At 31.8% G+C, this 23,776-nt stretch overlaps 3 protein-coding genes and 1 long non-coding RNA gene across 6 annotated transcripts; 3 read left to right on the top strand and 1 right to left on the bottom strand.

The window, feature by feature from the left end:
• The first annotated feature begins 157 nt into the window (after positions 1–157).
• Positions 158–4,749, top strand: LOC105971156 (protein GET1). Of its 3 annotated transcripts, none has more exons than XM_012996003.2 (9): positions 158–452; positions 1,567–1,651; positions 3,151–3,297; positions 3,429–3,508; positions 3,746–3,816; positions 3,945–4,015; positions 4,092–4,173; positions 4,311–4,360; positions 4,447–4,749. In XM_012996003.2, exons 3-9 carry the CDS (start codon positions 3,187–3,189, stop codon positions 4,516–4,518), a joined length of 537 nt encoding a protein of 178 aa, XP_012851457.1. In that variant the 5' UTR covers positions 158–452; positions 1,567–1,651; positions 3,151–3,186; the 3' UTR covers positions 4,519–4,749. The 3 variants fall into 3 exon arrangements, with proteins under 3 accessions (XP_012851457.1, XP_088681398.1, XP_012851458.1); XM_088825272.1 differs by having other exon boundaries at positions 3,076–3,297; XM_012996004.2 differs by having other exon boundaries at positions 3,010–3,297.
• A 437-nt stretch (positions 4,750–5,186) lies between these two features.
• On the bottom strand, positions 5,187–6,890 carry LOC148767049 (uncharacterized). Its single transcript, XR_016034233.1, has 3 exons — positions 6,547–6,890; positions 5,726–6,287; positions 5,187–5,626 (listed from the first exon to the last, which is right to left on the bottom strand). It is a non-coding gene; the product is annotated as an uncharacterized LOC148767049 (long non-coding RNA).
• A 10,693-nt stretch (positions 6,891–17,583) lies between these two features.
• On the top strand, positions 17,584–20,630 carry LOC105971164 (cytochrome P450 71A6). Its single transcript, XM_012996015.2, has 2 exons — positions 17,584–18,721; positions 19,958–20,630. Exons 1-2 carry the CDS (start codon positions 17,822–17,824, stop codon positions 20,564–20,566), a joined length of 1,509 nt encoding a protein of 502 aa, XP_012851469.1. The 5' UTR covers positions 17,584–17,821; the 3' UTR covers positions 20,567–20,630.
• Positions 20,631–21,408: 778 nt separating this feature from the next.
• Positions 21,409–22,425, top strand: LOC105971090 (cytochrome P450 84A1-like). Its single transcript, XM_012995937.1, has 2 exons — positions 21,409–21,433; positions 21,908–22,425. The coding sequence occupies exons 1-2, from the start codon at positions 21,409–21,411 to the stop codon at positions 22,423–22,425; spliced, it is 543 nt and encodes a 180-aa protein (XP_012851391.1).
• The last annotated feature ends 1,351 nt before the right edge of the window (positions 22,426–23,776 follow it).

Here is a 23,776-nt window from a genome sequence, read left to right as displayed (position 1 = left end):
AAATAAAAGAAAAGGCGCTGGACCCATCTTAATTAAAAAAATGATAGAGGGGGATTATGGTACTAAATAATAAGATTAGAGGGGTGTTGTGTTATTGTGGGATAAAGTTGGGGTATAGATATAATAATAATTTTAACTTGGCAATCAATCTTAAACGGAAAATTGTGCAATTAATGAGAAATTAGAGAGAGCCACGGTAGAATAATTGATGAGTCAGACCTTCATCTTCTTCAACTTCACTTGTGCTAGATAAGCTAGGGTTCAAATAACAGAGGGAAAGATGTTGACTTGACAATTTTCTTGCCGGGTTTCAGCGATCGGGATACATCATTGGAAAGCCCTCGACGTAAGCTTCAATTTGGTGGTAGTTTCCGGCTATTGTCTTCGGTGATGGTCGCCGGAGTTCAACGAGAAGTCCAGCATGCAGCTCAAGTTTTAAGAGTCGATTTGAGGTACTTAGGCTTCGAATTTCGGATTTATTTCTTCTGGGAAGTTATAGAACAGACTAAATACTATAGGAATATCGATTTTTCCCCAAATTTATACCTCTGTACAAAGTTGATTTTTATCCGACAGTAGTGACAATAATTTCTGCATTTAATAAACCTTATGCCGCTCCTGTTTTCGGGGCAGATTTTGGGATTTGAATTTTAAAGCAGTTCCTTCTTATAAATCGTAGAAGGATAATCTGAATCTTGCCTGCTTTGATCGAGTTTTAAGGTTTGTTTGAAGGGGGGAAAAAGGTAGTTCCATCTGCAAATTCTGGCAGTTCATATGACTTATCTTTCGAGACTATGTCCTATGCATTCTAGTCATAATTTGAGGCCAGTGTCTTCTGTTCAGTTGTAGATGAAGACGTTATGTTCGATTTGGTATGTGACTTGTCAAATTTGGATAATATTTCGAATTATTATGATTTTTCAAAACATACTGCCAGAATGAATTTTTGTCAAATCGGGTATCATTTTCTTGGGCTGTTTTAGCTACGTTTCACTCATAATTTGAAAGTGGTGTCTTCAGTGAACTTGTAGATCTTGTTGTTAGCTTTAATTTGGCATATCATTTGGTCTGTTTCGATATACATGCAGTTTGTTATGGTTTTTCAAATAAGCTGTACCAGAAATAATCTTTCCAAAATTCTCGCAGTTCTGTAATGCTGGTTTGAGGCTGTTTCTGCTATTTTTGGTTCAGAATTTGGGACTAAAGCCTTTTGTGAACTCGTAGGTTTTTTTTTATCTTTCATTTGACGTATCATGTGATCAATTTGGATTAACGTGGAACCTGTTATGGGTTTTCAAGTGAACTGTGGCAGCATATTAGTTTTATTATTAGGTTGAGAAACTCGTGGAATAAAATGAGTTAATTCTATGGGTTTGCGGCCCGGTTCGGCAAATGAAATAATTATGTGTTGAGCTTAGGTGTCGGGTTATGGGATTAAATTTAATTAGAATTAGTAAGTAAGTTTTTTTGGCCTTAAGGACATAAAGAAAACTAGGAAATGTCGTATGTATACGAATTCATTTAATAAGTATTTGGAATCTTATTAAGTGATAAATATTTTTATAGGTATTGAGTGTAGTAAAGCTCTCGCTCAAGATTTGAGAGTCGCTTGAGCATAAAGATAATTTATAGCCCTTGCATTGGACTCCAGGTGAGTATCTCTATTTATTCACTATTATTTCTTGGAAAAACAAAATGCACACTGAGAATAAGATATCCGTTATTGCTTCTTGATCACTTAAATGTGATATATCTTACCTGTTGCCTATCGTATTATATTTTGATTCTTGAATTGTTGAAAATAATGATTTATTCGGAAATCCTCTTGATGGTTCTCGTATCTCCTTTCTCGAACTATTCAAATAAGTTCTCATCTTGATTCGAAACTTATTCCAATAATTTATCATCCATTTTCTTTGGCTACTCAATTGAGTTCGTTTATTGACCTTGAATAAATCAACGAGTTTCAATCTGATTCTTTATAAATTTTGAGTCGTTTCACATCTTGACTCGTATACTAGTTGGAACCACTTCTATTATGATTCATTAAATCATTCGATTTGTTTCTACACTGGTTCAATGAACGTAAATCGTTCTTTTCCCGACTCTTGGACCACTTAGAATTATTGTGTTTATACCATTAATCATTCGTTTCGTACCCACTGTGAATTGATGGATCGTTCATATCTTCACTTCTCATTGATCCTTTGAAACCACTTGTGTTTCGAGCTATACAACTACGGATTCAATTTTAACCGTAGACTATTTTTGATTGAGATCCATCTTCATCAATTGTTATATGATCCTGAATTGTGGGCAAAACCGTTGATTGTACCTTTCTGGACTTGTGATTTCGCGACCATAAAATATTATCACTTGTTATTTCTAGATGGTCCAATTTCAACTCCAATTCCAAGTCTAACATTTCTATTATTTTCTTCTTGTGATTATTATTCGATTCCACTGTTTTTTCCTTGTACTCCTCACTAAGTCCATTTCGACTTCCTCCTCCTGTCCATTTGGACTTAGTCTTCCTTTATTTTCCATCTTATTCTCGGTAACAGGTGCTTTAGTGGACGATTATGATGAAGACTCTTAGGAATAAAGTTACTTAGAAGTTTTATAGAGTTTGATCTATTTGTATTCTAGTTCTTGAATAATTGTTGTTCAAGAAATATGTATACGAGATTTGTAGTTGTGGACTTTGGTTGCCTATTTGTATTTGATTTTAATAATGATAAATTAAGTTGAAGTCAGTGTATTAATTTCTAAAACAAAATAAAAATTACAGTGTATTTCGGCAGTGAAAGCCACAATGAGATTTAATTCAGCCAAATATCTTAATGCACCAGTTTTTTTAAGGTTACTCTTAAATTACTAGCGCCCCATTTTTTCAATCGAAATTAATTTATTAATATTATTATATAAATATTATAGTAAGTAGAAAATTAATTAATTATGGATTCATCTAGACCAAAGGAGCTTTATTTAACCATTTCTTTCTCACAGAATCCCTAAATTTGGATACCCTGTTCCAATCTGCATCTTCACCTATTTCTCTCTCTGTGCGTAAAGGCTACAACTCATTGATTTACCAGACGGCACGGAGAAAAATTATAAACAATTTTTTTAATTTTATTTTTGGGGAAGAAATTGAAACGGAAAAAGGAAGAACAGAAGAAGAAGATGGAAGAAAACCTAACGGAGCACGGCAAGTCATTGGCAGCTCCGGCGATTTTCATCCTCGTTTTCTCTCTCCACTTCGTCTCCAAATACCTCGAATTCCACAAAAAGAAGGTTCTTTTTTTTTTTTTAATTATTGTTATAATTTGTGTTTTTTCACGATGTAAATATCGGCATTTATCAGAAATTAGGTCATTGTTGTTGATAATTTTGTTTTTTTTTTTTTTCTGTTTTAAATTGTGAAGAAAGGATTGATGAGTGAATTGGACGTTCAATTGCGAGCAGAAATTAAGCAGCTTTTGAAGGAAGCTAGCTCCTTAACGCAGTGAGTGCGATTATATTTAATTACCGTATTTTTTTTCGTTTGATTTTGATGTATTAGATTAAAACTCTCTGATTTAATCTTCCTGTGTCTGATGTTGGAAGTTATTCTATATAGTTTTATATCGTGGCTTATTTTTTTCGACGGGAAAAAGTTATTAACATCAATCGTTTCGGATTGCTTGAGTTCACCACCTCTGGTTATTTATTGAAGAATCGATTTTCCTTTGTTTATTTTCAGACCTTCAACATTTGCACAAGCTGCAAAACTAAGAAGAATGGCCGCAGCGAAGGAGAAGGAACTTGCAAAAAGTCCGATTTTTTTTGGTTTTTTTTTTTTAAGCGCAACGATATTGGCGTGAATTGTTATTTAGAGTGTTTTTTTTACGTGTTAGAAACAAGTGTTTCATTTTCTATGTTTTGCTGATGTTTCAACGCAGATCAAGAAATGCACGACAAGGATATGAAATTGTCATTTGGCACATACGAGAAGCTCTTAACAATATCAAAGGTTATTTATTTAAATGTTTGAGAGGATCGTATTGAATTTGTTTGTGGAAGTTAGTAAGCTGTTTTTTTTTTGACAGGTTGTTACTTACGTTTTGCTGATTTTATGGTTCTGGAAGATTCCTATCACTACAATATCTGATCAACTCGTGCAACCCTTTGGTACTTGTTTTCGTCTACCCATTATTACATCTCGGTTTTTTCTGTAAATCAAATTTCACTTCCATAATTCCAGTAAATGCACATTTGAAATTGCATTAAGCTTCATATTTATATATACAGTCCTCTTATTTTTGCAGGTAAGCTGCTTTCTTGGAGATCGGGAGCATATTTGAAAGACAATGTTGTGGTAATAATATCTGTACTTCATTTTTTTTTTTCGTTTCTTCGTATTTTTGTTGAAAACTAAGATATAGATATTATATGCATGTGCAGGTTGGAATCATACCATGGTTGATTGTATCCACCAGAGTTAGTAGATTTATTTGCAGGAAGGTTATGGAATAAATCGAAGATTAGCGAGATGACTTATATCATTGTTCTCCAGTTTTTAGTTCCTTCTCTTACACATACATACATGTTTATTTAATGTGTCTTAGCTAAATATATGTACAAAGTTATTAGCAATGGATTCATCCGGAAATGTTGATGTTTCTAACCAAGTGGATGCGGTTCGATTTTTGTATTTGTGGTTTAAGTTAAATGTACGATGATATAATAAAGGGTAAATTACAACCATCCCTGAGGTATAGTCAAATTACGAAAACCCCCCCTCTTGTTTGGATAATTACAACCACCCCCTCAACTCCTCAAATTTAGTGGAATCTTCGAGATTATATGGAATATTATCCCTTTTGTACCCATTTTATCCCATTCGAACTCTACATTTTGAAGCAAGATGATCATAATATATGTTTTTTGGCTTTTTATATCAGATTGTGGTACATTGGAAATTGTATTTTTACACAAAACGAGTACAAACTAGAGCACATTCCACGAAATCTAGATGATTATGTTGAATTTGACACTATAAGGGTGAAGGTGTAAGAAAAAATCGTAGTTGAGGGGTAGATGTAATTATCCAAATAAGAGGGGTTTTTTCGTAAATTGACCATACCTCAGGGGGGTGTTTGTAATTTACCCTATAATAAATGATGCATTATGTGGGGTTGTCATTTGTCAATGCTGCATACACTAATATTTATTGATGAATTTATTTCGTAAATCATTCGAAATCTAGGCTGAGGGGATCGGAATTGAGACTGATGTCATCTCAATTCTCCCGTTTTCCCAATCTTTATCTGTATCGACCGTTACTTTGAATTTCAAAGGGCTGTTCTTTTCATGCTGAAACAACGTTTTCAATAAAATCAACCAAATCATGTAGAAATTTGTGTTGCCGTTTCTTGATAATTATTTTCCTTTCATTTTCGAAGCAAACAATGTACCGAATTGTATTTCACCAGAACTAGTCATCTTGAATGCTGTACGATTTTTTCGTTGGCTTTTATAGGAAGTATAGATTTTGTCAGCAGAGATGTTTGCGAACAAAATTTCAGCTTGCCTTGTTTGGGACAAAAATCGGAAGGTATTTCGAGTCATCCCACACATATAACTGCAAAACAGCAAATTAAAGACTAAATCGGATGAGTTCAAAAAAAACATTAGAGGAGATATAGTTCAATGAATCATATGGTAAGAAGAAAATCTGTACCAAGAAAGGTCTGTATATGGTGCCTACTACATGGAGACGGTTCGACGTATTTTGCTCAACATCCGACCTGCCAACATCTTTTATTACCCATCCATTAAATTGCTATATATAATCCCACAAAGAGAAAAATACAAAAAAAAAAAAAAAAAGGCCACCCAATTCTTGAATTTATTGGAATACCACATATCTGACAGCCAGTAGTGATGAAATCGTCGACCAAACAATCGTCACCTTGTGTAAACAGCCTCCTACAAATAAACATCCGTTCAGATTCCATTTCTCGAAGATTGACCCAAGTAATCGGCATAAATATTTCACGGCGGACGCATGAAAATTGGCATTACAAGAATTGTCACATTTGCATAATTCCGATAGAGATGAGCAATCTTGGGAATGTATCTCTTCGTGCAGTTTCCAACGGAAAAGGTTTAGCTCACTTCATAGTAGTTCAGTACACTGCCACAGTGAGCAAGTTTAGCTCGAAGCAGCCATCCGACCACTTTCTGAAGCTTGTCTCTTGTTGCTATGCCCACACGATATTCATTGATCAATTCATCTAAACCTACAGACGAAAGAAAACGAAATAATAGTAAGGCTTTGTTACATAACGTGCATGAAAAAACGCAATTTTCTTATGATGTTTCATATATATATATATACATATATATATATATATATAGAGAGAGAGAGAGAGAGAGAGAGAGAGAGAGAGAGAGAGAGAGAGAGAGAGAGAGAGAGAGAGAGAGAGAGAGAGAGAGAGAGAGAGAGAGAGAGAGAGAGAGAGAGAGAGAGAGAGAGAGAGAGAGAGAGAGAGAGAGAACCTTTCGATGAAAGCTTGATTCCGTTAGTTTTAAGAGATATTTGACGGAATGGATTGAGTTTATGAAACTTGGAGGATCAAATGTATTTTTTGTGAACATGGAGGACTAAATGTGAAATCAGTGCAAACTTGAAGGATAAAAACTGCATTTTCCCAAATATAAATATAAGTACATACCCGATGATTTCGAATAGGTCTAGTTCGACGACGGCGTTCAGAGTCATCGGGAGCATATAAGAGCTGCAAGCGGCCATTGCCAAAACAGCTGCTTCATCTTCCTCCGCATGCTTGTAGTTGTTAGTGAACGCCCCCTCCCTTTTTTTTTCTTCGAAAAAGGATATATTAATATAAGGGTAAATTACAAACACCCCCTTGAGGTATGGCCAAATTACAAAAACACCCCTCTTGTTTGGATAATTACAACCACCCCCTCAATTCATCAAATTTAGTGGAATCTTCGAGATTATATGGAATATTATCACTTCTGTACCCGTTTTATCCCATTCAAACTCTACATTATGAAGCAAGATGACCATAATATGTGATTTTTAGCTTGTATATATCAGTTTGTGGTGCATCGGAAACTGTATTTTTTTACACAAAAAGAGTACAAAGTAGAGCACATTTCACGGAATCTAGATGACTATGTTGAATTTGGCACCATAAAGGTGAAGGTCTAAAAAAAAATCATAGTTGAGGGGTAGATGTAATTATCCAAACAAGAGGGGGGTTTTTGTAATTTGACCATACCTCAGGGGGTGTTTGTAATTTACCCTTAATATAATTAAGGGGTTATTTGACAAACACCCCTCATTGAATTTTGACTTCTTGATAAATCCATTTTATTTAATTGATATTTGTTATAAATCCAATTGATTCTAATTATCCAAAATGCCCCTATTTACTTTTATTGAAAATTACTATATTATATTATTGTGGAAAAATCCATTAAATTGTTGGTAGATATGCAAATCCCCCTATTCTCTCCCCCATCTCACACCATCCCCTATTATCTCCCCTATCTCATCTCACGTAATTTTAGTTTATGTTTTCCTAATTTGGTTTAATGTTTTTTTTTTTTTACAATTTAAAACAAAAATTGTTTTTTCTTTCTTCAAATTTTTAAATGGTTCATATTTAAAAGCAAATTGAGATCCGCTATATAATCATCGAAAACCACTAAATTTATCGAAAGTCACTATGAAATTAAAGTAAAATTTACTATAAAATAAGCATAATTAACATTAATATTAACGTAGTCCACTATTAAATTAGTGTAATCCACTGTTAAATTGTGTGTAATCCACTACATGTTCATCGAAAACCACTCTGTGTATAACAATTATGTAACATGAAAACCACTATGTATAACAACTATGTAAACATGAAAACCACTCTGTATAACAGCTATATAAACATGAAAACCACTATGTATAATTATAAATTTGTTTTTTTTCTCGAATAAACAACACATAACGTTCAAGCAAAACAAACATATTCATACATCTAAGCAAATACAAACAACAGATTAATATATATATATATATATATATATATATATATATATATATATATATATATATATATATATATATATATATATATATATATATATATATCTTGTCTTCTTAGAGTGATAACCGCACGTCTGCAGAAAACTTCAAGAGAGAGAGAGAGAGATAAAGAGGGAGAGAGTGAGCGAGAGTGGAGGTCATTAAGATGAGTAACTAACTCCCTAATTATTAGAATCCCTTAATGGAAAATGGAAAAAATATTATATATCTTTTAATATTAAAATTAAATATACATTATTTTTTAAGAGTGGTGCTATTTCCACTTCCAAATTATCTCAATTCACCACCAAAGATTATAAAATGTCATAAATACCCCTCAAATTTATAATTCACCACCCTTTCTTACATTAATTTAATCCTCATGTGTTCTATTTTATTTAATTTTATTAAAAAAATTTTTTTTTATTTTTTTATTTTTTACAATGAAATATTTATTACAAGATATTTAAACTTTCATAACAACACATTACGTAATTGTTTTTTAGGACACGAAATTATATTAAGCCAAACTGGTCAATTTTTTAGGAAGTTCAGGACCTTCCATACAAGCAATCTTAATTATTTCTCAAAAAACGTAAATTCCTGCTCTTTTTGACATTCGGAAATGTTTTTTCTCTGACGAAAGTATTATTCACTTAAGGTGAATTTCAGTAAAGGGAATTCGAAGTTTTTTGGGACATGCATGTTTCTATAGGCGGTTCATCAAGGATTTTTCTAAGGTTGCCAAACCATTGTGCAATTTGTTGGAGAAGGAAATCAAATTCGACTTTAATGACGAATGCCTCAAAGCCTTCGACGAATTGAAAACAAGGTTAGTAACCGCACCTATTATTGTTGTGCCTGATTAGGATGAACCCTTTGAACTTATGTGTGATGCCAGTGATTATGCAGTAGGTGCAGTGTTGGGCCAAAGAAAGAATAAAAATTTTCATTCAATTTACTATGTTAGTAAAACTCTAAACGATGTGCAATTGAACTATACCACTACTGAAAAAGAATTGCTAGCAGTTGTTTTTGCATTCGAAAAATTTAGATCATATCTTATAGGCACAAAGGTCGTTGTCTTTACAGATCATTCGGCCTTGAAATATTTGATAGAAAAAAAAGAAGCAAAACCTATACTTATTAGGTGGGTCTTACTGCTGCAAGACCTTGATTTGGAAATTCGTGATCATAAGGGTAGCGAGAACCATGTGGCCGATCATTTATGTAGGCTAGAAACGGAATTAAAAGATAAAATTTGCATTAATGAAAATTTTCCGGATGAACAATTACTTGTTGTGGATAATCAAGGAGTACCATGGTATGTGGATTTTGTGAATTATTTTGTTAGCCATGTACTTCCACCTGAGCTCACTTTTCATCAACGAAAAAAGTTTTTACATGATGTGAATTTCTACTTTTAGGAAGAACCCTTTTTGTTTAGACAATGCAGCAATTTAGCCATTCGAAGATGTGTACCGGAAAGCGAGCAAAGAGATATACTTTTTCATTGCCATGGCTCGGATTATGCGGGGCATTATGGAGGTGAGCGAACAACGAGGAAGGTACTTCAGTCAGGTTTCTTTTGGCCAAATCTGTTTAATGATTTCTATAAATTTGTATCATGTTGCGATAGATGCCAGCGAGTAGGTAATATTTCTAGGAGGCACGAACTCCCATTAAATACAATGATCGAAGTAGAACCCTTCGATGTATGGGGAATAGATTTTATGGGGCCTTTGTCCCATCATTCAATAACCTATACATCTTAGTGGCCGTCGAGTATGTATCGAAATGGGTGGAGGCGGCCGCCTTTCCTACTAATGATTCTACAGTGGTTTGTGCTTTCTTGAAAAGACAGATATTCACTCGATTTGGAACACCGCGAGCAATTATTAGTGATGGAGGCACCCACTTTTGCAACAAACAATTCGAGGCACTCTTGGCCAAGTATAATGTCAAGCATAAGGTCGCATTGGCCTATCATCCACAGACGACTGGGCAAGCCGAGGTTACGAATCGTGAAAGAAAAAATATCCTCGAAAAAGTTGTGCGTCCTACCCGGACAGATTGGTCGAGAAAATTAGACGATGCACTTTGGGCATATCGTACAGCTTACAAAACTCCACTTGGGATGACACCGTTTCGATTGATTTGTGGCAAGGCGTGTCATCTAGTGGTTGAATTGGAGCATAATGCGTTTTGGGCGGTTAAGAAGCTAAATTTGGATCCTGAGGCATGCAAGGAGAAACGAAAGATGCAACTCAACGAGCTCGATGAATTGTGATTGAATGCTTATGAAAGCAATCGTGTTTACAAAGAAAAAACCAAGAGATGGCTCGATAATAAAATATTGCATCGAGAATTTCACAAGGGTCAATTGGTAGTCCTTTCCAACTCCCGTCTCAAGTTATTTCCGGGAAAACTCAAGTCAAGATGGTCCGGACCGTTTACTATACTCGAAGTATTTCCGCATGGCGCAGTCGAGTTATTGGATTCCGAAACCGGAAAATCTTTCAAAGTCAATGGGCAGCGCCTCAAGCATTCTTGGGGAGGAGAATTCAATCGCGAAGTGACTTCGGTCACTTTAGCTTGAGTAAAGAAGCAGACAAAATCTGGCTAAAGATTGTAAACTTAGCACTTCTCGGGAGGCAACCCGAGATTTTGTTTTTTTTGTTGTTTTTATTAGTTTTTTTGTTAGTTTTTGTTTTTATTTTTATTTTATTTTTATTGAAGTGTGCAAACTAATGAACTAAGCAATTTTTTTTTATTTTCAGGGGTAAAAATGCAATTTGGAATACCACATGGCCGCATGAAAATTGAACTAAAAACTCACTCGGACGTGTGGAAAGCAGAGAAAGCTACTGCCCAATTTTCACTTTTCGCACGACCGCGCGAAAAATGAACTATAATCTCACACGGTCGTGTGGAAAGCAGAGAAAGCTAGTGCCCAATTTTCACTTTTCGCACGGCCGCGCGAAAAATGAACTATAATCTCACACGGCCGTGTGGAAAGCAGAGAAGGGAGGGTTCAAGAAGATGCCAAATTCTCAAAACACCCATTCAACAAAGAACGACCACAAGGTGTTCGACGATTTGCCTGAGTCAAGTTTGGGGGAAATTTTACACACCAATTCATCTCAAATACCTTCCAAAAGGCATACTCAACACCATGGGAAAAAGAGGACGAGACAGAGAAGGAACCTCGAAAGGCGGGAAAGAAAGCCGCCCAAATTCCAACTCCCAATGACAATGCATTTTGTGTTGAAGGCTCCAAAGTCCTTTTTAACAAACAAACGGTGAAGAAACTTGTAACGGAGCGAGCATACACGGTTACCTTGTCGCAATTTGAACCATATAATCAAGAATTCGTGAGACGAGGGTGGCACTCATTGCTAGAACCGGCGGATTCGATCAATTTGTCCTTAGTCCGCGAGTTCTATGCCAACCACCGTATCCACCAAACTTCGGATAGGATGGCGAGCAAGGTTCGAGGGAATAAAGTGGATTGGAGTGCCAAGGCCATTAACTCCTTCTACAAAATCAAATATGAGGCGTTCAATTGGCAACAATTGCAAACCGAAGTAACAAAAGACCAACTCGGAGAGGTATTATGCGATGGGCCCCCAATTTGGTCCGAATTCTCCAACGATGAGGAGTACGAGTTAGAATGGAAATGCATCCACCAATTTTGGACTTTTAATCATACAAGGAAACCTAAATCTTCTACCAAGTTGAGATATCTATAAAAGGGCAAAGACCAAGCACAAATTGTGGGTACTTTTCACATAATCTAGGAGCAAGAGAACGGAAAAACGAAGACGAAGACTTGACGAATCTTCATCATAGTTCTTCCTTTACTCTTCTTTTCGACTTTTATGAATTTTCTTATTTTTATTATGTTTTTCGTAGAGAACACGAGTAGCTAACCTTTTAATCTATGATTTCGTCGGAACCCTATGTGGTGATTCAAACTTATTTTTCTAATATTATGCAAGTTTAAATTCCATGATTATTTCTTCTATTTGATCTTATTTAGCGCATGAACCTAGCTAATTTATGTTGCTATATGTTATTATTAGAATTGATTGACAGATCGTTTTAATAATTAGAATAGGGAAAGAAGAGCCTTCGAGTAGTTTTCACCGGATGAGTGTGTTAATTGCATGTATTTTCGTAGACATATAGATAATACCTTAGGTAGCCGTTTACGAAACTTGTTATTTAATGCTTTATTCATAATTGATTTGCATAGACATATAGTGAATCGGTTATAAATAATAGACTCGTAATACACGCGACAGCGGGTTATGAGTAATTGAGTGTCTCGGGTTAATAATCGGGAATCGTAACTTGCATGATAGAGGTTTAATTAGGTGAAGAATTATCGCATAGAGGGAAGATAAAATCCTAGATCCGTTTTTATATTGATATTTTTCGTGATTATTTGCTTTCATAATTAGTTTAATTATTTAGTTGATTAAATTTGACAACCTTGCGTAGGCTGGATAAAAATCATAATTGTTAGAATTTGGTACTTAGGATTAGATAATTTGAGTATTCCATGTGGGATCGACATCCGACTCTCACGAGTCCACTTTTACTACTTGTTTGCGATACGTGCACTTATGTGTTAGGTATTTAGCCCAACAATGTCCACCCGTTAGAGGATGTTCTAATTTTGGGTGGAGAGATTATACTCATCTCTTGAGATGACATGTGAATCCCTTTGGGTTGTTGCATTCAAGACTTATGGTGCGAAGTGGATGCTCACAACACACTTGTTTGGTGGTCGTTCCTCTTCGGTTATCTGAACCGTTCGAGGAGCAAAGTAGAAGTTGATCCTATTGAGGATCCAATGGGGCCTCGCGAGGGCGAACTTGTGTTGGATCCCAAGTGCGGGGATTTATCTGGACATCATGAGGTGGATCTCGATTACGAGGAGAAAGTGGCAAGTCAGAGCCTCCGCGAGGTTGGAGGTTGTTAGAATTGACACGTTCTCTCCGAGTAGATGACTCAGAGACATCATGAGAGCTACGTGATCTTGTATGCCTTCCCACATTCGGCGCCATTATGATGATACTAGAAATAGATCACCTTAAGTAGTTGAGATAGAAGGAGCTGGGAGAGCAAGGTGGATCAATGCTCGCGCTAGATGGCCCTGAGATACTTGGGAATAGAGAACACGTGAACTAGGCCGGAGGTTGATCCAGCGGAAACCCCTCCGACGCTCAGGTCAGACGTGCGGATATTGAAATAATTGAGAGATTACGAATTGTCATATTACTCACATAATAGGGCGTACCTTTAATAAATGAATTAAATCGTTATTTATACCTTATTTGTGATTGTTGGGCTCAAACCTTATTTGAAGGTGATTGAGCCTCGGTGGTAGTGGTCTTCAATATTGGGCTCGTGACCCAATAAGTAAATAAATTGGTAAATAGATTGTAGACCCATTGAGTTGGCTCAATTATGCATATCATCATGATATTTTATTTCTTCACATCAAATTATGTTTGTTAAATTAAATAAACTTCTTGCTTATATAAATTGGGTAAATTACAAACACCCCCTGAGGTATGGTCAATTTACAAAAAAAAAACCCTCTTGTTTGGATAATTACATCTACCCCCTCAACTATGATTTTTTCTTACACCTCCACCCTTATGGTGTCAAATTCAACATAATCATCTAGATTTCGTGGAATGTGCTCTAGTTTGTACTCGTTTTGTGTAAAAATACAGTTTCCGATGCACCACAATCTGATATATACAAGCCAAAAAAACACATATTATGATTATCTTGCTTCAAAATGTAGAGTTCGAATGAGATAAAACGGGTACAAAAGTGATAATATTTCATATAATCTTGAAGATTCCACCAAATTTGAGGAGTTGAGGGGTGGTTGTAATTATCCAAACAAGAGGAGGGTTTTCGTAATTTGACCATACCTCAGGGAGGTGGTTGTAATTTACCCATATAAATTTTGTTGTTGAATAAATGATATAACTATTTTTTTCTCAAAGAGTGTGGGGGTCTATTGTTGGTAGTCGACCTCACAATTAATTTCAATAAAGTAAAACTGAAAGCTAAGTTACGTACTATGACTGTCAGCCTTCATTTGGATTTAGCCAATGGAGGTGGTGACACAAATCATATTTATGAAAGCCAGTGACTGCAAACTCTATATAGGTTTAAACTTTAAATTCAAAAGAAATAAGGGTAAATTACATTCACCCCCTGAGGGCTGGTGTAATTACAAAAAAAACCCGTCTTGTTTGGATAATTACAACCACCCCTCAACTACAAATCTTTTTACACGTCCACTCTTGCGGTTTCAAATTTCATGGAATTTTCGAGATTATATGGATTATTATCACTTTTGTACTCGTTTTATCCTATCCGAACTCCACATTTTAAAGGAAGATGATCATAATATGTGTTTTTAAGCTTGTATATATCAGATTGTGGTGCATCAGAAACTGTATTTTTACACAAAACGAGTACAAACTAGAGCATATTTCACGAAATCTAGATGATATGTTGAATTTGACACCATAAGGTGATGTAAGAAAAAATCATAGCTGAGGGGTAGATATAATTATCCAAACAAGAGGGGCTTTTTCGTAAATTGACCATACTTCAGGGGTGGTTGTAATTTACCCAAGAAATAATGCAAATAACTTAATAAATTCAGTGGGGAAGTCCATGTAGAAAGAGATGGCCATGGCCCCCACTCAATTTGTTTTTTTCATAACTATTATACATGTATATATAATTTATAGTATTTGTATTTTGCTCCTGTAATGTTTAATAATTTTAATATATATTTACCTCGAGTGATGAGATCCTGGCTTCGCCACTAAATAAATTAGTGCTTAAATAAAACATAAACAAAAAACAAAGACATCTTACGTAATTTGAGTTTTTTTGTATCTAGTAACATATTTTTTTTCTAATTTTCGAAAAAACTCACGTGTTATAAATATTAGCAAATTCTGACGATTATTCAATTTTATTAGCAAAATATTCCTAAACATGCACCACTTATGGATTATTTGCTAAAGAAATTGTACCATAGTCGGATATAAATTAGATTTACTAAATACTGTAATTATGTAATTAAAAGGTTATGTGTCGATAATAAGACGCGTTAGCTTGTGACTGCTGATGAAAGCAACTATAATAGTATTTGCATTTATCGGTGTCCTTATCATTGTTAATCAACTGCACAAATCTTTGACGAAAGATAAATTCGAAATAAAAAACTCTTTCAGGAAACATAAATTGGATAAATAGACTAAGAGCAACTTCAATGGAGTTATTAAATGTGGTATTAAAACTCTTAACTACCATTTTTATAATTTAAGTTAGAATTTTTTCACACCAATGGAGTTATCAAATAAATTTCTATTTTGATATTTTATTTTTTGGGATGTAAAAATACATCCGGAAGAAATAATATCAATTGGAAGTTACATAACTTAACCACCTTAATAACCAATTAGAAAATGACAAGTGTTAATTAAAATATATAATCATGTTATTTATTTTTAATTAGCAACTATTTGATAACTATGGTTGGAGCAAATTATTTAGGTATGAAACTAAAATATAAAATATCAAATAAATATTTAATAATTCATTTTGATATTTGTGGGTTGGAGTTGCTATAATGGAATACAACAAAAAAGTTAATTAAATGCTGTCGATGCCCCTATAGTTTTCAATTGTGAAATCATCTCAATTATTATTATTATTATTATTATTATTATTATTATTATTATTATTATTATTATTATATAATAATAATAATAATAATAATAATAATAATAATAATAATAATAATAATAATAATAATAATAATAATAATAATAATAATAATAATAATAATAATAATAATAATAATAATAATAATAATAATAATAATAATAATAATAATAATAATAATAATAATAATAATAATAATAATAATAATAATAATAATAATAATAATAATAATAATAATAATAATAATAATAATAATAATAATAATAATAATAATAATAATAATAATAATAATAATAATAATAATAATAATAATAATAATAATAATAATAATAATAATAATAATAATAATAATAATAATAATAATAATAATAATAATAATAATAATAATAATAATAATAATAATAATAATAATAATAATAATAATAATAATAATAATAATAATAATAATAATAATAATAATAATAATAATAATAATAATAATAATAATAATAATAATAATAATAATAATAATAATAATAATAATAATAATAATAATAATAATAATAATAATAATAATAATAATAATAATAATAATAATAATAATAATAATAATAATAATAATAATAATAATAATAATAATAATAATAATAATAATAATAATAATAATAATAATAATAATAATAATAATAATAATAATAATAATAATAATAATAATAATAATAATAATAATAATAATAATAATAATAATAATAATAATAATAATAATAATAATAATAATAATAATAATAATAATAATAATAATAATAATAATAATAATAATAATAATAATAATAATAATAATAATAATAATAATAATAATAATAATAATAATAATAATAATAATAATAATAATAATAATAATAATAATAATAATAATAATAATAATAATAATAATAATAATAATAATAATAATAATAATAATAATAATAATAATAATAATAATAATAATAATAATAATAATAATAATAATAATAATAATAATAATAATAATAATAATAATAATAATAATAATAATAATAATAATAATAATAATAATAATAATAATAATAATAATAATAATAATAATAATAATAATAATAATAATAATAATAATAATAATAATAATAATAATAATAATAATAATAATAATAATAATAATAATAATAATAATAATAATAATAATAATAATAATAATAATAATAATAATAATAATAATAATAATAATAATAATAATAATAATAATAATAATAATAATAATAATAATAATAATAATAATAATAATAATAATAATAATAATAATAATAATAATAATAATAATAATAATAATAATAATAATAATAATAATAATAATAATAATAATAATAATAATAATAATAATAATAATAATAATAATAATAATAATAATAATAATAATAATAATAATAATAATAATAATAATAATAATAATAATAATAATAATAATAATAATAATAATAATAATAATAATAATAATAATAATAATAATAATAATAATAATAATAATAATAATAATAATAATAATAATAATAATAATAATAATAATAATAATAATAATAATAATAATAATAATAATAATAATAATAATAATAATAATAATAATAATAATAATAATAATACAGGGGTGGTTTTTGCAATTTTTTGTGTTAGCGAACCGAACTTCAGCATATACGCGCTGCAATCGGCGTGATGTAATTGAAACCAATTATCGTTACAAAAAATTGTACTATTATCTAATTCACTACTGCAAACAAATGATTAACATTTGGTATCCGATTTAACCTTTAACTACTCTTTGATGACTTCCATTATTTCTCTTACACGACGTGCCAAATCATCTACTTGACTAATTTTCAAACTTTAGATATTTATAAACGCATATCTATCCATATATATATATTACATTGCCACACATAGTGATCTTGTTTGATTTTAATGGCTTCCTTTTCCCATTTCTTGATCCCAATTTTTCCCTTAGCTTTGTTCCTCATCTTCCTTTACAAATGGCAAAGTTGCAATAATCAACAAGCCAAGAAAAGGCTACCGCCATCTCCGAAAAAACTCCCCGTGATCGGAAATCTCCACCAAGTGGGCCCATCCCCTCACAGATCACTCCAATCTCTCTCTACAAAACACGGCCCGCTCATGCTTCTCCGTTTCGGCCGTGTACCGGTCCTTGTCGTCTCGTCGGCCGATGCAGCACGTGAGATAATGAAGAACCAGGACTCAATCTTCTCAAACCGTCCCAAATTAGCAATTCCGAATAGAATATTCTACGGCTCGAAGGATGTGGTGTTCGCTCCTTACGGAGATTACTGGAGGAAGATGAGGGGCATATGCGTCAATCAACTTATGAGCCCGAAGAGGGTTCAGTCTTTTCGCAGCGTGAGGGAACAAGAAACTTGTCTCATGGTTGAGAATATCGGTCGACTATCGGATTCTAATTCGGTTGTAAACTTGAGCGATATGTTGGCTTTGCTAGCGAATGATGTGCTTTGTCGGGTGGCGTTAGGGAGAAAATATAGCAATAGTGACAAGGGCAAAGAGTTTAAGAATATGTTGACCGAAGAAGTTGAGATGTTGGGTACGTTTTGCGTCGGGGATTATATTCCTTGGTTGGCGTGGATCGATCGGGTGAGTGGTTTAAATGGTAAAGTGGAGAAATTGGCTAAGTGGTTCGACCGATTCTTGGAGAGTGTACTTGAGGAGCATAGATCTATCGATGTTGGAGGGACGAGTAAAGATTTTGTGGACATATTGCTCGAAATTCAGCAAGAAAACGAAAAAGACGGAATATCGACGATTGGAGATGATGCTATCAAGGCTATCCTACTTGTAAGAATATATACTCTGTTTCTCACTTTATACCTCTCTATGTTTATATCTGCATTCAGATACATGTAGATTAGTTTAGACAAAAAAAAAAAAAAAAATTGCCTCCTTTGGGAATTTAGACGAAAAAGAACCGTAAATCCGGGAAATTAAATTGGGACGACACACGGCAAAATTAAGGCCCGTTTGGTAGGGTTGTTTGGTCTTAATATATTGCTATAGCCTATAATCAAGAGTCAAGACTAGGGGTGCAAGTTGGAACCGAAGTTCCAATTTCCACCGGTTTCGATTTGAAAAGTTCCGATTTTGGAACAATATTTTTCATTCCGACTTTCGAAATTCGAATTTCCAAATTCTTCCGATTTTTTTTGGATTAGAATTATATATATAAAAAAAATGGAATTTTCGATTTCCGATCCGATTTAATACTGAAAAATTCCGATTTTCTTTCGAAAACTACACCTATAAATAATATATATTATATAATACTTATTTGAAGTTTTTTTATTTTTGTTTTCTGAAACAGTATTTTGATTAAGTTTTGTTTTAAGATTTTGACATATTGAATTGTTTTTAGATGTTTTATTGGATATTATGATGTGGTTTATTAATTTATTTATTTTTGAACTGAAATTTAATAGTTATTAACTTATTAGTTTTACTTTTATTCACGTGGATGCTCTTATTGTTGGAAAATTATGAATTTTTTAGAAAATTTCCGCAAAGTTCTGAAATTTTAAAAATTAGTTGATTTATGATTTTTTTCACCGTAATTCCTAAATTTCCAGGTCTTTTGGATTTAGAATAAATTTTTAGATTCCGAATTTTTTTGAATTAGAATTGATTTTGTACTTTCAAAATTTTTTAAAATTTTTATGAAAAAGATAGTTTTGATCTGATCCATCCGGCTTTCATCTCTAATCGAGACCGATATTTCATTTAGGTTTTCTTGTCGTAGTTTGAAGCCCGACTTTATTTTAGGATCCGGCAACTTATAATGGAATAATTTGCTTATTAAGTAATTAATCACTAATTAAACGAGGCCAAAGGGTATGACATTATCTTATAGGTAAACCTTTTGTTTGAGATTGTGACATGAACTCTATTATTAAGCGAAAAAAATAAGGCTCCATTGCCAGTGAAAGATTCTCCCTAGTAAATTAACAATTCCTTTTTTTTTTTTTTTATGTAATTTTTTTTTATTTAATTGTTTCACTATCTTCCAAATAATTTTTACAGAACATGTTTGCCGATGGAACCGACACAACATATTCTGTGATGGAGTGGACGATGGCCGAACTTCTAAAACATCCAAATACAATGGAAAAATTGCAAAAGGAAGTGAGAGAAGCAGCCGGAAACAAAGAAGAGATAACAGAGGATGATTTAGAGAAACTACACTATCTCAAAGCAGTGTTCAAAGAGTCTCTAAGACTACATGTACCGGTTCCATTGCTCGTCACTCGCGAGTCAACTCAAGACACAAAAGTGATGGGCTACGATGTTACAGCTGGCACACAAGTCATAGTCAACGCTTGGTCGATTGGAAGAGATCCATTGTTGTGGAAAAATCCAGAAGATTTCAACCCCGAAAGATTTCTTGATAACAACATAGATTTCAGGGGTATGCATTTTGAGTTGATTCCATTTGGGGCGGGTCGGAGAGGCTGCCCGGGTATTGCTTATGCAACCGTACTTAATGAGCTTGCAATAGCAAAATTGGTGCACAAATTCAACTTTGATTTGCCCGATCAGGCGAAGAAGAATGATTTGGATGTGTCTGAATCCGCTGGAATAACTGCCCATCTGAAATTTCCTTTGCTTGTAGTCGCGACACATTATACTTGATAGTTTTGTTAGAATTGGAGAATCTTAGGGTCCATGGAAATAAAATCCTTATCTGGTTCACTAATAGTTATCGTTTGATATTTACAACGCATTTTGTTTCCTTCGAAGATCCATGAAGCATGTTTTATTATCATTTCGTACTTTATGGATCTTTGAAGGAACATTTATTAACAACCTAACAATACAATTATTAATAATGGTATTTGAGACAATCTATATCTATATTTATACTCTATACTTGTACCTTTTTTTTTTTTGTTTTTTTTTTTTTTTACTTATAACAATGTGAATAGGTAGGATGTTTCTTCCATTTTTTTTACTTCCCAAAATACCCCATGCAAGAATAAAAGGTCAAATATGTAAATTCATTAACATTATTTACTAATTTATAAATTGTTGATACATTTTATAAGTTATTATAGTCCAATATTAATTAAATTCATCAGTTACGATTTATTGAATAACAAACATTTAAAAAATCATATAAATAAATCATATTAATACATATTTAGCATTTGATACAACATGCAAGGTATACAAACCACTTCACTTTTAATCTTTACAACTTCTTGTTTTTTCTTATTTTTGGCTATTCCTTAGATTTACGACTCTTTTTAATCATGTTCTCTTCACCAAAAATTGGCAAAATTCCTTTTGACATTCACGAAAGTTGTCAAACAATTGTTGGCTACTTATTATTTTTTTTTCTTCCTCGCATAATTTTATTAAGATTTCATGTCTTTGTGGGCATATACATATATTTTTTTATTTTTTATTTTATCTCGGTGGCCTTATTATCTTATACCTTTGTAAATTGGCAACGCAACTTTTATTTGGTACATATGGGCAAGATTCTTCCATTTGCAGGTAACTCCAATTCAAGTCATTGTTCTCAATGAGGGTGAGTGGATTTTGGGAGTTGGAAAATTTCGTTGCCAGGTTACCTTCTTCAACGTTTTTGCACCTGAACTTTTTCCGTTTTTGCACTTTGCCACCTTAACTAAAAAAAGTTGCACGGGTACACCAAAACCTTCATTTTTTACGCACATAACCACCTCAGGCGAATATTCCGGCAAATCTTCTCATATTCCGGCGCACGTGCGTTGCACATGCTTAATGTAAGGATTTTTTGTATTTTCCACTCCAAAAATTTGTGAGCCCTGTTCTTTTCTCTCTTTCTTTCTCCTCTCTCCTCTCTTTCTCTCTCTTTCTTTTTCTCAAACGCACAGTCTTACAAACGAAGCAGCAAAAAAATCCTCCCTTGCCACCAGGTCCCCTTGGGCTTTCAATTCTCGGATATTTGTCATTTTTCGGCAACAATTTTATTTCAAAATTTCTTAGATTTGAGGCACAAATATGGTACAATATTCAGGATTTCTCTTAGGAACAAACTGTGTGTTGTAAAAGAGGTGGTTCGAGATCAAGACTCCATTTTCACTAATCGGGACATTCCTGTTGTAGCAATTGTTGCCACTTATGGTGCAAACGACGTCGTTTTCTCCCAGCTCAATCCACAGTGGCGAGCGATGAGAAATGTATTCGCTCAAGAGATGATGAACATCAAAATTCTCGACTTATTCTATAATGTTCGCAACGACCATGATGAAAAACCCGTCGAAATGGGGCCCTTGATTTTCCGAACCGAACTAAAGGTTATGATGAACATGTTGTGGGGTGGGAAGTTTATAGGTGAAGAGGGTGAAGGAATTGCATCTGAGTTTCTGGTCGTGGCACCAAAGATTGTTGATTTGTTTGGAAAGCCGAATATTTTCGATTTCTTTCCACTTCTTGCTGGGCTTAATATTCAAGGAGTAAAGAAACAGATGAATCATAACCTTTGTGATGAGAAATGTGAATAAATTCTTGCTCATGATGAATTCTTTATGTATTTCTTTTTTACTTTTTTTTGGAGTAATATTTGGAGAAACAGAGCATCAATCTTAAAAATCAGAAATTCTTGACAAAGACAAGGAGTTAAAAAAAGAAATTGTTAACAATGTTCTCCAAGTCAACTTATTAGAGATAAACTAAATTATAGTTCAAAGCAAATTGCAGAAAGCATCAAACTAAATTTCATGAGTAGAAAGATTCAATTATTAGAGAATAAATGTTTGTATGTGTGTGCGTATGAGGGAGAGAGACAAAGAGAGAAGGAAAAATAAAGGGAGAAAAGAACAGGGCCCACAAATTTTTGTATACCGAGTTTTCTTTTCAAAAACAAAACTGAAATTATTGAGTTTTCTAGTTTTCTTTTCAAAATAATGAAAATAAAGAAATAAATATATTCCAAAATTATTGAAATAAAATCATAAAAAAACATAAAGTCAAAAATTTTAAAAAATGAAAAATGCAGATTTGGTGGTTGGTGGAAGTATAATCTTTAAACACGTGTATTTAAATATAAAAGAAATTAAAATGTAAATTTTGAAATTCAAAAGAACATATTATAAAATATTAGGAAAAATATCCAATTTTTAACATAAACTAATATTTATATTTTGTAAATGTAAAACATTAGAAATAACAATATTGTAATAAATTATAGTAAAATAAATAATTATATTGTTATCATATTAATTTCCATGTAGATCATAAATGTAAATAATTTTATTTTATACATAAATGTTTTGAAATAAGGTAAACAAATAAAGAATACAATGTAATAATGTTAATTAAGGGAATAAGTCAAAAAATGAAATAAATGAAATAAATATGGGTTAAAATTGGAGATTTGAAAACATCAATTGTGTACCTTGTCTTTATATATTATATATTATATAGATATAGATTATTCTATTTTATATTCAAAATTCATGTTAAGTGTGGTTTTTTTTCTATAAAATAAGTATTGGATTATTGATTATAAATAGATAGAGAATGTGATTGACAATTTTCATTATGAAATAGCAATTATTGTTACTTTATTTTTTCATATGTTAAGTTTTATTGAAAAAGAATATTTCTAGATTAGCTGCAAGGCGTATAAGTAATTTATTTCAAGGGTACATTAGATATACGCCCCTCATATGGAAAATATATAGGGATAGATCCACCCCTAAAATTCTTTTTTTGAGATATCATTTGGAGAGGCAAAAGTGTTATTGTGCCTTCATATGCAATTTTCCTCCAACCGCATTCAGCATTTTCACCAACTGCATTTAACATTTTGAACCTGTATTTAGTATTTTTGTACTACATATATCACAATTT

This window comes from Erythranthe guttata, chromosome 11 (genome assembly GCF_056151865.1).
Source record: "Erythranthe guttata isolate IM_541 chromosome 11, IM_541, whole genome shotgun sequence".
NCBI classification, from domain to species: Eukaryota; Viridiplantae; Streptophyta; class Magnoliopsida; order Lamiales; family Phrymaceae; genus Erythranthe; species Erythranthe guttata.
The sequence above is the reverse complement of the archived record's forward strand: the minus strand, read 5'-3'. Positions and strand labels throughout refer to the sequence as shown.

Coding starts and splice junctions, on each gene's coding strand:
- LOC105971156 (XM_012996003.2), top strand. CDS start 3,187: ATGGAAGAAAACCTAACGGAGCACGGCAAGTCATTGGCAGCTCCGGCG. Junction 3,298..3,428: donor TCGAATTCCACAAAAAGAAG/GTTCTTTTTTTT, acceptor TAAATTGTGAAG/AAAGGATTGATGAGTGAATT. Junction 4,016..4,091: donor AGCTCTTAACAATATCAAAG/GTTATTTATTTA, acceptor TTTTTTTGACAG/GTTGTTACTTACGTTTTGCT.
- LOC105971164 (XM_012996015.2), top strand. CDS start 17,822: ATGGCTTCCTTTTCCCATTTCTTGATCCCAATTTTTCCCTTAGCTTTG. Junction 18,722..19,957: donor CTATCAAGGCTATCCTACTT/GTAAGAATATAT, acceptor TAATTTTTACAG/AACATGTTTGCCGATGGAAC.
- LOC105971090 (XM_012995937.1), top strand. CDS start 21,409: ATGGGCAAGATTCTTCCATTTGCAG. Junction 21,434..21,907: donor CAAGATTCTTCCATTTGCAG/GTAACTCCAATT, acceptor AAAATTTCTTAG/ATTTGAGGCACAAATATGGT.